The sequence below is a fragment of the Polyodon spathula genome, chromosome 21 (genome assembly GCF_017654505.1).
Source record: "Polyodon spathula isolate WHYD16114869_AA chromosome 21, ASM1765450v1, whole genome shotgun sequence".
Lineage (NCBI taxonomy): Eukaryota > Metazoa > Chordata > Actinopteri > Acipenseriformes > Polyodontidae > Polyodon > Polyodon spathula.
Window position 1 is genome coordinate 3,139,973 of NC_054554.1, and position 17,946 is coordinate 3,157,918.

General features: G+C 41.1%; 1 protein-coding gene across 2 annotated transcripts; it reads left to right on the forward strand.

Annotated features, from left to right (window-relative positions):
• Nucleotides 1-32: 32 nt before the first annotated feature.
• LOC121296000 (calretinin-like) lies at nucleotides 33-17,470 on the forward strand. 2 transcript variants are annotated; one of them, XM_041221121.1, is made up of 11 exons: nucleotides 33-205; nucleotides 7,347-7,423; nucleotides 8,322-8,411; nucleotides 11,831-11,911; nucleotides 13,391-13,447; nucleotides 14,029-14,106; nucleotides 14,565-14,620; nucleotides 14,985-15,024; nucleotides 15,580-15,633; nucleotides 16,952-17,023; nucleotides 17,319-17,470. In XM_041221121.1, the coding sequence occupies exons 1-11, from the start codon at nucleotides 115-117 to the stop codon at nucleotides 17,433-17,435; spliced, it is 813 nt and encodes a 270-aa protein (XP_041077055.1). In that variant the 5' UTR covers nucleotides 33-114; the 3' UTR covers nucleotides 17,436-17,470. The 2 variants fall into 2 exon arrangements, with proteins under 2 accessions (XP_041077055.1, XP_041077054.1); XM_041221120.1 differs by having other exon boundaries at nucleotides 34-205; nucleotides 17,316-17,470.
• Nucleotides 17,471-17,946: the final 476 nt, after the last annotated feature.

Genomic DNA, 17,946 nt, shown 5'->3' on the forward strand with positions numbered 1-17,946 from the left:
GGGACCGCGGGCTACGCTGGGTTTAAAAGCTCCGTCAGGGGGTGATTTGGTGACAGTGCTAAAAGGGTTCTTCACAGTAAACTTCGTGCGGGATTTCTAGCTGCCTGCAAGAGCATGGCCAACAAACAACAGCCCCCTTTTCTGCACCTGGCGGAACTCACATCCTCGCAGTTCCTGGATATTTGGAAGCACTTTGACTCCGACGGTCAGTATAGTTTTTGTTAAATTATCGCACTTTGAAGGAAAAAAAAAAAAAAAACTTTATTCGTGTTTTTTTTTTTTCTTGCATGGAATTGCTAATAACATGTTTGCTAAGCTTTGAAGAATGTATATGTAAAGCTAAGTATGCGTTTGTTTATTTGAATATATGGGTGTGGGGTAGGATTGATCCAATAAGATGCAGAATTGTATTTAAAACTACAGTGAAGACCAGTTTGAGAACACGCCAGCTCTGCAGAATCTAACGAAAAGCACGGTTTTGTTTTTATGGGCGCTTAGATCAGGAGTTGAGCGCACTACATCATACCGCAAGTACTAAGTTGTTTTATTTCGGTTATTTTCAATTATGGGTGTCATTCTCATTATGTTTATTTTATTCTAACATATTTAAGAACTTTAAACAAACAAAAAATCATTCAGCGATTCATTTTCGGTTCGTTCATGAATTATTTCATTCTTTCTCGCGTCCGTTCATTCCAGATTTCGTTAGCTGGCAAAGCGCACCTCTGAAGATATTTGTGCATAGGCTGAAGTGGAACAAACCCAGATTGGTATTACAGAGTTTAAACTCACAATTCAAAGAATTAAAAATATTAGTGTGTTCAATAGATATATATACACACACACACACATTCTTTTTCTATATCATTACTGAAACGAGCCGGGGACACTGCAAATACTTTTAAAATGATTTCGCTCCTGGTTCCATAGGTTTTCGCCCGTGCTAAAAAAGAAAAAAAAAAAGTGGAGAAACATTCAAGCTTATTTATATTGTTTGTTTATTTGTTTGTTTACTCTCTCTAGTTAATTTAAATGCATTTAAACAAAAATACAAACTGTATCTTCACAAAAAAAAAAAAAAAAAAAATGTTGCGGGTTTCTTGTCTTTGTTTTTTTGTTTTTGTTCTTTTTTAATTAACTTTTTTTCATAAAATGTTTGACGTGACGTGTTTTATAAACTCCCGTTCCCATAGGCTGTACATGTTCGTGCAATGCAATCAATTACTAAATCCCGTTGGGTATAGATAGTCGTTAGGGGCTATCGCGTCATACTAAGTGCCAATCTGACCACAATACAATTCCCGTGCTGAATTCATGTTAAAATCGTATGGACTTATCATTATTTTCTTATTTGATCCTAACTGTAAAAATAAAGTATCTTAAAAAAGCGCCCTTTTTAAAAGTGTGACAGGCAGGAATGATGTGTAACTTCCAGTGAGTTTGATATGAATTCATTATGAATACTCCGAAGTATGGTGGCTGTAGCGCTAACTGCTAAATGATAATCACACTGCTGTAGTAAATGCAGCTTCAGCACGGTTTAGTTTTATTTACCCGTTTACTATACACACGCACACACACGTATGTTAAAAACCCGTCTTATATAAAGCGGGGTTACACTATTATGATATGCCGCTGAATTGGTAGGTCGATGCATATGTTACATCTGGATCCTCATTTTTTAAAGATGAAATAGTTACACACGATTAAAACAAAACTGAACTTTTGGCACCCGGAGTAATCGTCTGGTTTGCGCATCCCAGCTTCGTGCGTTTCATGTCGGGTTTTCCCACTGAGAAGCGAGCAGGGTTCTGTGTCTCACTATGCAGCTGCCTCTTATTTGCGCTGTTAGGGTTTTCTTTCCGACGATATCAAACGTCGCACAATATCAATTTAAAAAAGGCCAATACTGTATTACTGGATTTGATTGATATCGTTCATCATTTCACTTTCTGCCTTTGTTAATTAAACTCCTTGGCTATACTCATTTCCCTGCCTACAACAATCTGGTTTATTAAACTAAATTTGGTTGGTACTAAGATGTTATTATAGATACATTTAAAATACCCAAATCGAATCGTTAACAATGGGTTTATAGGCGCCCATTAATCCCAAAGCATCATTAGCACAATACGTTTTCTGAAAACGGATTAAGAAACCATTTAAGTCTATTTACTGTCCCTGCCTGCATCTGAGTGGCGTTGTATTCCCTTTTTGCGCTGTGATGAATCAGAGTTAGACTTCTAATGCTGATCGGCACTGTTACAGGATGTGTTGACTAAAGTCTTTGTTCAGTCTATTAGAAAACTCCTTTATTGTGTTGAGCACATGCTTAATACAGTACAGTATGGAAGTGCTTCAGATCCACTCAGAAACAGCTTGGTATCCAGTGCTTGTTTTCCAATGATCCAGAGGCACTCATTTCTAATGAGGTAATAAATAATCAGATTTGCCAGAGATGTGTGTATATGGTGGCTGAGGTTATGTTACTGAGCTAGTCTGATACTAATGGGCCTATTTATTTGGCAGACAGCACCAGCCTGTGGGAGGATAGTGTAGTGACCTGAATATTGTGGACACACCTATGAAGATATAAAGGAATTCAGGGTAGCATCTGGGCCAGCTCCCAATGCTTGCTATTATGTGAACTCCTGAGGCTTTTGTAATAAGATGACCTGCAATTTACACCTTCTGAATCTGAACCAGCCATCTGGCAAGGTGGTCTGCACAGGCACTTTCGATTGAGGGCACTCTGCGAGACTGTGGGAATCTGAGCCCACAGCGCTGACTTTGAATGTGCTTTACATATTTCAACAACGCATTTGCAAGTTTGCCCCCTCTGCGTGGTTAAACTGTTACAAGGAAGCCTAGTAAGAACATTGAGCCCCAAAAGGGGAATAATCAGTGCTGTTTGCCGTGCTTCATTGCATAGTAACCTAAAAATCAACAGCCACATTAAAAGAACTGTTTTATTTGTCTGTGGCTTTCTTTGCATGACTTGGTTAGTTATTGGAGAACAAAAAAAATGGTGTTTTCATAACCAAGAATTTGAGTCAGACATCAGGAATAACAGAGCATTCAAGGCAACTAAATAATTGAGTAGTTTATTTTCAGCGAGGTCATTGAAATGCCTGCAAATGAAACAATAGCATATAGATCCCAGAGCCAGCCCTGGTGCAATGGTGCAGGTCATGTCCCCCCCCCCACCAACGCACTTTGACTTCTAGTGGAACCGTGGGATCCTGCACCCCCACCCCCCCACCCCCCTGCGGCTGCTCTCAGGAACACGCCTGGACATGTCTCGCTGCAGAGCCTCCTAATGCATTTAGCAAGCATGAACACAACAATGGAGAAACCCTGCTTTAGAAAGACAGGATTTCATAAATACCCAAACCCATAAGAGGAATAAGTGGGTTGTTAATATATCACAATATCATTTTTCTAGAGGTGATCCTCTATGTGTTTTACTGCAAACACCTATTATATTAACAATATAAGCTTTAAGAGTTGTTAACGTGCAGGTTAGTAAGAGCCAGCTTCCCCACCGATCAGGGTTACTTGGGGCGAAATTGTCTTGTGACATCACATGGGTGCAATGTGTTTCATACAATAAAGCCCCACCTGCAACAAAGTGTCTACCCCAGCGCACAGGGACCAAGCACTTCAGATTCCAGGGGCTTTATCCCAGGGATAATATCCCTTTTTTCAGGATCAGTTGGATAAGTGCATAATGTTGAGTTATTAAAGATGTGCATGCTTGACCAGGCTGTGGTCTCTGGTCATATTGAGATCTGTGCAAATGAAATATTGTATCGGATTGTATCTCAATGACGGGTTAATCCAGCACATCTGTTTGAAAGGGACTAAAGAGAAGCTACAGATAAGCCATAGTGTATGGAACAAATTCATTTGGGCAGCAGAAGCTATGTATTGTATTGCAGTGAGAGCGCACAGTACATAGAAGCTGACAATCGAGTTAGACACGCATTGCAGCAGTATCACTATCATAGTGTAATGCTTTCCCTATCATGGTAAAGAAGACCATTCAAAAGAACTTTATTTTGGCTACAATGGTGATTGTGCATGTCAAATACATAGTGATGGGAATTCCCCTTCTGTCCTCTTCATGCTATTCAGTTCTGTTCCATAGGCAGGGAAAACCCAGAAGTGTTTTGACCACATGTGTAACCCCGGGCCCTGAAGGAGATATGCAGTAGGAGATCCCTCCATATACAGTAGGGTGTTTTACACCCAGTCATAGTGTATTGAAAGCTTGGCATGCATGCTGCATTTGTATAAGAATCTATAGACTATGGGGAGGCAGCAGGTCAGGTTCACACTTGCAGTAACACTGTGAAGGTCCCTTGCATTAATCCATTTAGATGCCTTGGGTTCTCTTTAACTGTCGGTTGGATTTGACATCCCAGTACGTCGTGCCAATTCAGTACAGTACGAGTGGGCGGGTCTTCACTCCCAGTGCTGAGTTTTCATGAGAATTTGTTACCTTTGAGATTCTGTTTTGTTCTTTTTATTCTCCTGCATTGAGGATGCTGGCACGTGCAGAGCGGCTAGTAGTGCCTACTGTACAGGAGCTCCTGTCTGCTGGGCTGGGGAGACGCTCCTGTGCAGGAGTTCCTGTCTGCTGGGCTGGGGAGACGCTCCTGTGCAGGAGTTCCTGTCTGCTGGGCTGGGGAGACGCTCCTGTGCAGGAGTTCCTGTCTGCTGGGCTAGAGAGACGCTCCTGTGCAGGAGCTCCTGTCTGCTGGGCTGGGGAGACGCTCCTGTGCAGGAGTTCCTGTCTGCTGGGCTAGAGAGACGCTCCTGTGCAGGAGTTCCTGTCTGCTGGGCTGGGGAGACGCTCCTGAGCAGGAGTTCCTGTCTGCTGGGCTGGAGAGACGTTCCCATGCAGGAGTCCTTGTCTGCCGGGCTGGAGAGACACTCTTGTGCAGAAGTTCCTGTCTGCTGGGCTGGAGAGACACTCCTGTGCAGGAGTTCCTGTCTGCCGGGCTGGAGAGACACTCTTCTGAAGGAGTTCCTGTCTGCTGGGCTGGAGAGACACTCCTGTGCAGGAGTTCCTGTCTTCTGGGCTGGGGAGACACTCCTGTCCAGTAACCCACCTAGTAGCATTCTCCTTTCAGAGACCAGAAGGTCACTGCTAATTTCTCATCTGCTACCCCTTTGCATAATAATTTGTTTAACATCAGCTGCGTGATAGAAAGAAACAGCCAACACAGACAGCGTTTTGAGTAAGTGCTGGAGGGAAGTCTGAATTTGCATGACTTGCAAATAAATAAAAAAATCAGCCCTGTACAGTAGTTTGTAATTCACCCCATTCATCTTTGTTTTGTTAAAAGGTTCTTACTCTATGATAATGTTCTCTGGTTCTCATTGTGCGACACTGAGGTTGCTGGCACTGCACCCTGTTAAGACTGTTCCTGAGCTTTCTGAATTAAATTTGCTGGCTTTAATCTCATTTAATTGTATACATACAGGGCAGTGCTGAAGTCTCTGTAAAAGACGCACACTGCTCTGTCCAGAGTATCACAAAGCACCTGCTGGGGACACAAATGAATTCCATTTCGCTTTCACGGCTTAGTGTCTGACACACGGGAGAAAAGCAATTACTGTGCTTAAGCCCCGAACACATTCCGTGGCTGAAAAGTTGAGGATTAATTTACATCAAGAGCCCAGAAGAAGGATCAGTCCTCCTCCGCTTAGAGAGTTACCGCTCCTACCTTCGTCACCTGAGACGCTGGAAATGCATTTGAAGATATGTCTGATGTATCCATTGAGATCTTGTTTCTCGAGCCCCCAGTTACTCGGGGTGGGGTGAGGTGGGGAGGTGGGGTGACTAGTGTTAGAAGTAGCCAAGTTCACGAGAAATGAACCATGGTACCATTTGAATGGCCTGTACTAGGATTGGGCAAGGGACGCCCCTACACTTTCTTTGTAGAATGACCACCAGGGGAAACTTCATACCCACAGAAGAAGACAGGACCTCAGTTAGTTCAGTGTCTTTTACCCCATGCAGCCTGGAGCGTTGGTCAAACTCTGCCCCCTACAGAGCTACCAATTCAAACATGTTTGCTTCGCTTCTGAGAGCTAATTAGATCTGACACCGATGAGCTGCGGTTACATGTGTCATACTGCGTCCTGTCCCACTCCACCAAGGTTACCCTCCAGAGTAATTGCTTAGAGACCAGAGCATATGAAAACCCAATCCCTCATTTGTTTACTGACTTTACCTGCTGGGTTTAAAGAGTTTTCCACAGACAGTGACAGCAGAACCCTTTCTCTCCCAGGCAGCCACACGTCTCTCTGATTAGCTTGTAAATACTGTATAAACTTGAGAGGGACTGCTGGTGGTCCCAGCTGGAGAGAAGGTGCAGAGAGGCTACTAATGCCTCCTGTGTGGTAATGCAGAACAGCAAGCAAGAGGAGACCATTCCCAGGATTTCTTTGCTGTAAATGGATGATTTCACCCTTGTACTGACAAGGAGCGTGTATACTGAACACTGTGTCCTGTCTTACACTTCCTCAGATCAAGATTTACTAAGCTTTGGCCAAATTAAGGTTATTTTGCATCAGTTTCCAAAAAGCAAATGAAGCAACCGGTAAGGGAATTACGACACAACTGTCTTACTGCGTCAACCCCACTCAGGAAACTGGGAGTTCAGCCCACCACTGAAATGAAACCAGTAGAGATCACAAGAACACAAGTTTTCACCGTAGAGCCATTTGTTTTTTTTTTTATTTCTTTTTTAAGAAAATTAATGAACACGCCATTTTCAAACAGCAGGAACTACCTGTCACTTGGAGATTTCCCTTTTGTCTCTTCAAATAAAAGGACTTCAAAGACGTCTGCAGAAAACCAACACCAATTAGAGGAAGAGGGAGCTTGTGCATTAACCCTCCTTTTAGAGTGTAGACTGATTTTATATAGATTATATATTTATAGCTGGAGAGAGCTGTGCGAGGCCAGACAGAGACCTATGATAAATCCCCATGAAAGAAAAAAACAAATGCTCTTGCATAGTTTGTCAAATTAGATTTTATACCACAGCAACATTATGTTTCCTTCTTGTGGCACATCATGTAATTCACCAGCTCATTATAATACATATTTTATACAGTATATAATATGCATCATATAGCAGGTCCGTTGGTGTCACGAGTTAGTCAGTGTGGATGGTTTCGTTAGAGAGCTGGAAGAAAGCCTTGCTCAATGTGTGTTGCAGGTTAGAACTATTTCAGTTTGACTTTTGCAGCAGATACAACTGACTGACTAGCCTTTTTAAATATTCCCTGGCCAGTTATGTAAGTTCCCTGGTTTCATTGTGTTTCAGGCAATGGGTACATCGAAGGGAAAGAGCTGGAGAGCTTTTTCACAGAATTGGAGAAGGCGAGGAGAGGAGCAGGAGTGGTAAGGCAATATTCACGTGTGCAAGCTGCTCACAGTGCTGCTGTGCCAAGCAGCAAATGGACTGGCATACACAATATATATATATATATATATATATATATATATATATATATATATATATATATATATATATAAAAAACAGGTTTTGGAGTTATTAAAACACTTGTAAGATGCCCCCTACGGGCTTATAACGTGTGCTGTGAACACACGCCGCTACACGTGCAGTACTGCCAGTAATGTGCCAGTACTGATATTAAAACACCATAGAAGCTGGCACAGCTACAGCAACAACATTTAAAAATAAACAGGTTCCCATATCAGTGTGGCTGTGAGGACAACATACCAGTATTTGATTAGAGGAATGTTGTGTGGGCAAAATGTGTTGTCTGCTGTGATGAATCAACAGCAAATTAAAGAAAATAGATTTTTTTTTTTATGCACCCAACTGGAAGATGGCTTTGGAAACCTTGTGGGACAACAGGCCTTAGATTTGGACAAACACTGATTATTATTTCATTCCCAAATAGCCATTAAACACGCAGGGCTCCTCAGCTAGGCTTTTCAAGAAGCAACACAGTCGTGTTTGAGAGGGTTGCTGCTGGAATGGATCAACCCACAGAAACAATTCATTGAGCAAATTAAAAAGAAATGTGGGTGCTGCAATAAGATTTGAATAATTGTTTTAATGTGACAGTTTAGTTAACTGCAGTGTACTGCCATCCTCACTTATTAGCAATCCTCATGTTTCACTTGCTTGCAAGTCTGTGGTGTTGTGTGGTTTTTCTGGCCTGTGTAAATCATCATGCTGTGGAAACTGTTTTGGTTTTGTTTGTTTACTTTCTTATCAGAAATTGACTTTGCAATTGTGATGAGCTTTTTTTTTTCTTTTTTCATGCAGGGCGGCCCAAGCTCCAATATTTCAGAAAAAATGAAAGAATTCATGCAGAAATTCGACAAGAATGCTGACGGGAGAATTGAACTGTCAGAGGTAAGTCCTGGACTTTAAATACCAATACTGTAGCTCAGTCCAGGTCAGGTTAGCTTATTCACTTTGTGCCCATACTCAATAAAATAACAATACAGCAATAAAATCACTACAATTAATATATATATATATATATATATATATATATATATATAGACACACACACACAAACACATACCATCTTATAGGAATATGTTAAAAGAAATTCACCTAAAAGGATCTTAATTGCAGCAGCATTCAGAGCCAGTCAGGGTTCAAACATGGCACATGGCATTCAGAGAGTAGCTCTATACAGCATTCAGAGAGTAGCTCTATACAGCATTCAGATAGTATCTCTATACAGCATTCAGACAGTAGCTCTATACAGCATTCAGATAGTAGCTCTATACAGCATTCAGACAGTAGCTCTATACAGCATTCAGACAGTATCTCTATACAGCATTCAGACAGTATCTCTATACAGCATTCAGACAGTAGCTCTATACAGCATTCAGATAGTAGCTCTATACAGCATTCAGACAGTAGCTCTATACAGCATTCAGATAGTATCTCTATACAGCATTCAGACAGTAGCTCTATACAGCATTCAGACAGTAGCTCTATACAGCATTCAGACAGTATCTCTATACAGCATTCAGACAGTATCTCTATACAGCATTCAGACAGTATCTCTATACAGCATTCAGACAGTATCTCTATACAGCATTCAGACAGTATCTCTATACAGCATTCAGACAGTATCTCTATACAGCATTCAGACAGTAGCTCTATACAGCATTCAGACAGTAGCTCTATACAGCATTCAGACAGTATCTCTATACAGCATTCAGACAGTATCTCTATACAGCATTCAGACAGTAGCTCTATACAGCATTCAGACAGTATCTCTATACAGCATTCAGACAGTAGCTCTATACAGCATTCAGACAGTATCTCTATACAGCATTCAGACAGTATCTCTATACAGCATTCAGACAGTATCTCTATACAGCATTCAGACAGTATCTCTATACAGCATTCAGACAGTATCTCTATACAGCATTCAGACAGTAGCTCTATACAGCATTCAGACAGTATCTCTATACAGCATTCAGACAGTATCTCTATACAGCATTCAGACAGTATCTCTATACAGCATTCAGACAGTATCTCTATACAGCATTCAGACAGTATCTCTATACAGCATTCAGACAGTATCTCTATACAGCATTCAGACAGTATCTCTATACAGCATTCAGACAGTATCTCTATACAGCATTCAGACAGTATCTCTATACAGCATTCAGACAGTATCTCTATACAGCATTCAGACAGTATCTCTATACAGCATTCAGACAGTATCTCTATACAGCATTCAGACAGTATCTCTATACAGCATTCAGACAGTATCTATACAGCATCTATACAGCATTCAGACAGTATCTCTATACAGCATTCAGACAGTATCTCTATACAGCATTCAGACAGTATCTCTATACAGCATTCAGACAGTATCTCTATACAGCATTCAGACAGTATCTCTATACAGCATTCAGACAGTATCTCTATACAGCATTCAGACAGTATCTCTATACAGCATTCAGACAGTAGCTCTATACAGCATTCAGACAGTATCTCTATACAGCATTCAGACAGTAGCTCTATACAGCATTCAGACAGTATCTCTATACAGCATTCAGACAGTATCTCTATACAGCATTCAGACAGTATCTCTATACAGCATTCAGACAGTATCTCTATACAGCATTCAGACAGTAGCTCTATACAGCATTCAGACAGTAGCTCTATACAGCATTCAGACAGTATCTCTATACAGCATTCAGACAGTATCTCTATACAGCATTCAGACAGTATCTCTATACAGCATTCAGACAGTATCTCTATACAGCATTCAGACAGTATCTCTATACAGCATTCAGACAGTAGCTCTATACAGCATTCAGACAGTAGCTCTATACAGCATTCAGACAGTATCTCTATACAGCACGCATTCAGACAGTATCTCTATACAGCATTCAGACAGTAGCTCTATACAGCATTCAGATAGTATCTCTATACAGCATTCAGACAGTAGCTCTATACAGCATTCAGATAGTATCTCTATACAGCATTCAGACAGTAGCTCTATACAGCATTCAGATAGTATCTCTATACAGCATTCAGACAGTAGCTCTATACAGCATTCAGATAGTATCTCTATACAGCATTCAGACAGTAGCTCTATACAGCATTCAGATAGTATCTCTATACAGCATTCAGACAGTAGCTCTATACAGCATTCAGACAGTATCTCTATACAGCATTCAGACAGTATCTCTATACAGCATTCAGACAGTATCTCTATACAGCATTCAGACAGTATCTCTATACAGCATTCAGACAGTATCTCTATACAGCATTCAGACAGTATCTCTATACAGCATTCAGACAGTATCTCTATACAGCATTCAGACAGTAGCTCTATACAGCATTCAGACAGTATCTCTATACAGCATTCAGACAGTATCTCTATACAGCATTCAGACAGTATCTCTATACAGCATTCAGACAGTATCTCTATACAGCATTCAGACAGTATCTCTATACAGCATTCAGACAGTAGCTCTATACAGCATTCAGATAGTAGCTCTATACAGCATTCAGACAGTAGCTCTATACAGCATTCAGATAGTAGCTCTATACAGCATTCAGACAGTAGCTCTATACAGCATTCAGATAGTAGCTCTATACAGCATTCAGACAGTAGCTCTATACAGCATTCAGATAGTATCTCTATACAGCATTCAGACAGTAGCTCTATACAGCATTCAGATAGTATCTCTATACAGCATTCAGACAGTATCTCTATACAGCATTCAGACAGTATCTCTATACAGCATTCAGACAGTATCTCTATACAGCATTCAGACAGTATCTCTATACAGCATTCAGACAGTATCTCTATACAGCATTCAGACAGTAGCTCTATACAGCATTCAGACAGTATCTCTATACAGCATTCAGACAGTAGCTCTATACAGCATTCAGACAGTAGCTCTATACAGCATTCAGACAGTAGCTCTATACAGCATTCAGACAGTAGCTCTATACAGCATTCAGATAGTATCTCTATACAGCATTCAGACAGTAGCTCTATACAGCATTCAGACAGTAGCTCTATACAGCATTCAGATAGTATCTCTATACAGCATTCAGACAGTAGCTGCTTCCAGAATAAAGCATTTTACTTATTTACATCGCAGCACTGCTATTGAGAAACACCCACAGTACAGGCTTTGCCCCACTCAAGCTGGGTTTTGCTTGTAGTCTGGTGTTTCTACTGTCTATTGCCTCTACGGCTGACGGTGTAACAGAAACCCTTATCAGGTTGTAATTGAATCTGTATTTTCTGACTGCTGCTTTTTTTTTTTCATCCCCCACAGCTGGCTCAGATTCTACCCACAGATGAGAACTTCCTGCTGTGTTTTAGACAATTTGTCAGCTCCAGCTCTGAGTTTATGGAGGTAGGTGGAACATACGGTCCAGCTGTACAGGAACGCTGATTGAAAGCACTTCACCACTGACTGGCCTGTGTTACATGGGCAGCAGGTTTTTCATCATGCAAACGGATTGCCCTAGAGGGTCTGTACATATACTGCTGTACCAATCGATTAATTCAGATGGAGCGCTGCACAGAACCCAGGCACTGGCAATCAGGTGAGGGGCATGGCTGTTGATTGGGCTAATTTACCATTCACAGTAAAACAAGTGAAGAAGCAGCTGCTTAAGTTTGTGGTGATTGCTGCTTTTCATTGACTCTGGAGAAAGGCAATCCACACCAATCCAAGCAGCTGCTGCTTCACTTAGAGTGGCAAATTACACCAATGACCCTCGCTTGTGGAGAGCTTAATCCGAATAATAATCAGTGCAGCACTAATTCCCAGACGGAGAAATAGTGCGGTGCCAAACCACTGAACAGAATGGAGGGGTAGAGCTCATGAATTCGAAGTGCATTTTCTTTCTGTACTGTTTCTTTCTTTCTGTAAGAATTGTGTTCTAGTCCTGCCTTTATTTTCTTATTTCCAGATAGCTGGGTGTCTCAGCCCTAGTTAATGGAAGCACACAATGCTGTGAGAGAAGTGAGATTCTGCAGCTGTGACCTAAATGCACGAAGCACTGTGCTGCTAAAAGAAGTTAACGTTATGTTGTCTGGCATTTCATAGAGATAGCGCTGTGTTTATAAACAGAGCCTCTCTTTAAATCCCCCAGCAATACCGCAGTAATCTGTGGGTGCACTTGTAACTTGTCATAAACTTCTGCATGCCTGATATTCCCTAAAAGCAGTTTTTCATTACCCACATCTAATAAAGGTCTGGTTTCTCGGACGAAGATGCTGTTAGGGAATGGGTCGGTCAGCTCCAATTTTTTTTTTCTGTTTTTCTTCAGGTCCGAGATTCAACCAAGTTCAATAACGAACAAGAAAGAAAGTCTAGTTCATTTGCAAATAGCCTGATGGTGTCCATTAAGATTATGATATTCCACTTTGAGTACAGAAATACCGTAAAATGTTTTTCTTCTTTTTATTAATTTTTGTTTACACTTACTTTAAAATGCATCATGCGTTTTTAATTTTATGCTGCTGTGAATGATATGTCCCGTTTCTGTCATGCCTTGCCAAATGATCTAAATGGCTTTCATATCTGAAAACATTGTGAAATTGTAACTTCTAATGACGTCTTGACATCTCAAAGATAAGAGTTAGGAACACTGGGGAATATCCAAGGCAATATATATATATATATATATATATATATATATATATATATATATATATATATATATATATATATATATATATATATATATATATATATATATATATATATATATAATTTTGATATTGAGACATACAGATGAAGAAGAAAGACTCCACCCACCGCCAGTCATTTGGCTCATTATCTAGAACAGAAATGTAATGTTATTTTATTGTTTCTTCTGGTCAGGCTTGGAGGAAGTATGACATTGACCGCAGTGGGTATATCGAAGCCAATGAACTCAAGGTAAGATGTCTGGAATATTAGAAACATCCCAGGAAGCACAGAGCCCGATTTCCAGCCTCTAAGTTGTGTTGAAAATTCCTGCTTTATTGAAATTAAAGAGCCCGGTTGAAGAGACCATGCAATTTGAAAATACATGACATTTAAGAGCAAAAGGACAATATTAAACTGGTGTTATTACAGAAAGTGTGATCCAAGTGTAATTTCTTGACCTTGCTAAATTAAGCATATCATGGCTAATTGGTAGCAGCAGCTGCTGAAGGAAATATTCTTACCTGGATTTGCTTATTTAATCTGGATAGAGCCGTGATGCAAACACATGCAAAGCAGCCAACCAGAAGAGACACAATATACAAATCCAACAAACAACAGCAATCCGGCTGTCTGCAAACATTCAAACTACCTTTCTTTAGAATCTGGTAGATGATTTGGAGCAGGCAAAGCTACTAAAAGAAAACAGTGGAGCCCAGAGTGTTACTGCTCTGCAGAGATATCGCTGGGCAGCTCCAGGCCAGACTCCACAGCACACCCAGCACAGGAGACCACCAGTCTAACAGATTCTAATTACAACTTCTCTCTTGCAGAATTTCTTGTCAGACTTGTTAAAGAAGGCCAACAGGCACTATGATGATCAGAAGCTGCATGAGTACACACAGACAATAGTAAGTAGCTGCCCAAAGCTTTCTCTGTTGCGCTACCCTGCACCATGTCACAGGTGACCTTGCCTCGGTCATCCAAAAACAATATATTGTTTTTTCCGAGGTGGATGCGTCGGTATAAACTTGGGATTCGCACACAGTGCTGCACGCACTGTTTATTGTAGAGTGCTGTGTTTGAGCTTGAAGGTGCACAGATGCCTAATCTCCATTACAGCATGGGCTTGGTCCTGAAGAGAAAGTGCTGGAGCTGTCCAGCCTCCTCAGGTCTTCAAGGTCATAAGCATGTCTCCTGTCCTGTTGACCTATTAAACTGCTTGGTGCGAGACAGTGACACAGCGAAGGCATGATTTCATCCTTATGCTACTGTATTAAAAATAATGTTTTTCCAAAATGGGGCACTCTGAGTTACTGCTAAAGTTGGGTTAATCTAATTCACTTTTTTGCTTTCTTTTCAACAACAGCTTAAAATGTTTGATACCAATGGAGATGGGAAGCTGGGACTGTCTGAAATGGCCAGGTGGGTAGCGGGGCTTTAAACAGAAGCCTGACCATGTGTGTTTAATAAGATCAGAGCCTCGCCAAGTTGGGTCTTCTCTCTTCACTTTTGCAGGAGCGTTTCTAGAAATGTGTATCTTTCCCTTCCTTTGATCTTTTGTAGTAGGGGAGGAGAGGTTGTATGGAGCACAATACAGACACAGATATTAAGACAAACGCAGCATCAAGAACAGCATCAGTACTGCAAATAATTGGACAGTTGTGCAGTACTTTGAATAATGGCATTGCTGTCATGAATGTAGTTAAAGAGTAACTACAATGTAATTACAGTAATGAGACACCAACGTGTATGTCTTTTTTCATTTTGTCTTTTATAATCTTTCCAGGTTATTACCAGTCCAGGAAAACTTTCTTCTCAAATTCCAGGTAAGGATTAACTTCAATAAGAAATTGCTTCACTAAACTATCACCTCATTTGGATGTGAAGGACAAAAGACACAGGGAAGATGACAGCTGCAGAGGCTTGGGACATTTACAGTTGTGCAATAAACCACACGTACACATGTGTAAATTGTTCCAGTTAGTGTCTAGTGTCGACAGTAATCAGACTGGCCGACTGTGAATTAGGTGGGATCCCATGAAAACAGCCTCCGAGGGCCCCTTCTTCCTGGCTGGCAGCTTTTTACCGGGGATGTCTTTTTGCTTCCAAAACAGTTTCTACAGGGAAAAACCAGGGTACCTGTAGTTATACTTTTTCAAAACTAAAAATCCTGTTATTGTAATTAGAATTACCAAGGTGTTTCTATGAATACTGCCTGAGTGGGTGTCATGCTTCAACATATGGAATTGCCTGCTGTTTAAGCCAAGAACCCATCTAGACCTGTTCTCATTCAAAATGTACCAAAATCAGTTTTCCTTTTGTCTTCCAAACATGTTTCTTTTGGCGATTGAGATACTAATCCACCACGTTTCTCTTTACAGGGAGTGAAATTAAATGCAGAACAGTTCAACGCAATATTCACATACTACGACAAGGTAGGTTTTCACTGGCTTTGACTAGACCTGTCTTTCTAAAGACGGACAGGTGTCTGTCTGCTCCACTGCCCGGAGCTGCTCCTTTAGCACAGCATTGTCTAATACTCACGTAATAGCATGAAATAAGCTGCTACCATATCGAGATCATAGCCATTGTGGGTTAACGGCCCGGCTTGTTAATAAAAGCATCCAAACTATTAGGTTCAGAAACATAGTGCCAGTAGATGCTCTGTTAGAAACAAGCAGAGCACCTTTTCTCTAGAGATGGATACAAAACCAGGACAGGCTGCCACAGCCTCTTCCTGTCACCCCAGCTCCTGGGTGTTTTTAGCAGGCGCAGTGTGTCCTCAGGTGCTGCGTTCCTCAATATTGTGTTATTGTCCTTCGTATGAGACAGTGTCCTTGAAGGATATTTTTTCCTCTGCCTGCGGTTCTTTGGTAAGGTGCTATTCTCAGGAGGCTGGAGTTACCGTTTTTAAACCCTGTCACCAGTACTTATTTAGAATTTAAACTTGTCCCCTGGTCATTAAAAAGTTTCAGTTTCACCTTGTTGTGTTGTTGATTCTGAACCATTGGGTTACTTTAAGAAACAGAGTTGTTAGATTAACCAGCTACTAGGAAATGGCCTCCTCTCTTTCCAGAATGTTCTGTTGTTCTAATCCAGTTTGGAAAGTAAGGCCTCATATGCATAATCACAGATATGCTGATCTGAAGAATGGTTCCCAAAAAAACGTAGAGTGGGCAGCTTAGAGACAGAAAAAAAGATTTTAATAGAAATTAAATCTGTGTGGTTGAAAGGGAATGACCCCGCTCCTCAGAAGTTACTTTGTTATTATTTTAAGATTCTAAGATTTCTGCATGCACCAAACAATCAATGCAAAATGAAGCCCTGCCCTGAGCTCCTGATGCATTTGGAGTGCATATTAATATGCTTGGAGACATTGTTTGCTGAATAAAAGTCATCTGCAGTTATTCCTAAATTAAAATCCAATGCAGTTACAATACTGCACTAAACCAGACATTAACTACTGCAGATTATTACACGACTGCCATTAAACTTCAGATTCATGTCCACAAACTGCCCCACAGTAGTTTACCACGATACATTCGCACTGTAATTTTACATTTACCGTTTTTGGTTTGCCATGTGTTTTAATATGCTTTACCATACCTCTCTCTTTACATTGCTTACCTGAGCTTTACTGCCTTCACTGTGCTTTCTTACCCTTTGCGATGCTTTTACAGTGGTACTCATTTCTGAATGTGTGCAATTCAAATCGAATGCTGTCACCTCAATGCCCTGTTTCTGTTTGTTCAGGATGGCAATGGCTACATCGATGAGCAGGAGCTGGACGCACTGCTTAAAGACCTCTATGAGAAGAACAACAAAGTGAGTGGTCTTGTGGCTTACATACATACATACATACATATATACATATATCTTAGTTGAATATTTATATTGAATCCACACAATTGCAATTAAAAAGTAGCTAGAAAGAGTTAGAAATAAAATAAAAATGTTATCATGTCATATTATAAAAATGTCACTGAAGTGTGTAGAACCCAGCGCACAGAAAGAAGTGCCGGTCAGGGCACTGGGTATTCTAGGGTACTCTAAAGTACTGTAGGGTATTGCAGCCGCTGTCTGACACTCTCCCCGATTTTCCCTCTGCGTTCTGAAGCAGGACATGGACATCCACAACCTGACCAGCTACAGGCAGACCATCATGTCCCTGTCGGACGGGGGGAAGCTGTACCGCAAAGAGCTGGAGATCGTGCTGTGCCAAGCGGCCATTCTTTGAAGACCCCCCCCCCCCCCCCCCCCCCCCCCCTGCCCCCTGACCTGCCCCCCATGCCACCTCCTCCTGAGTACTTTAAACAAACACCAGTTGCATGTGCTGGGCTCTGCCTATCATCAACGCAGAGCGATTGTGTGCTTGAAGCACCAAGACCACCACAAAGTCTCCCCTCGCCACCTCCCCTCGCCCCCCCTCCCTGCTCGATCGCAGTGACGCAGGTACGCTCTGAAGCGTCTCCTTTTTAAACTAATAATAATAATGAATAACAAGGCTTATTATTTAAATGCTTGGTTTGACCTTTATTGCCTATGTCGTATACGTACCCTCTGCTCTTCTCTCTAATGTATCACTGTTAATTAATTTATTTATTATTCAGACTGAGACAAATACTGTTATCAGAGGATGTCACCGGAAACGACAATAAAAGATATCTGATGAACAAACTGCCGGTCGCTTCTTTTCTTCCAGCGCCTCCACTGAGACAGCGTGGTTTAGAGTACTAAGTGCTGTTTTA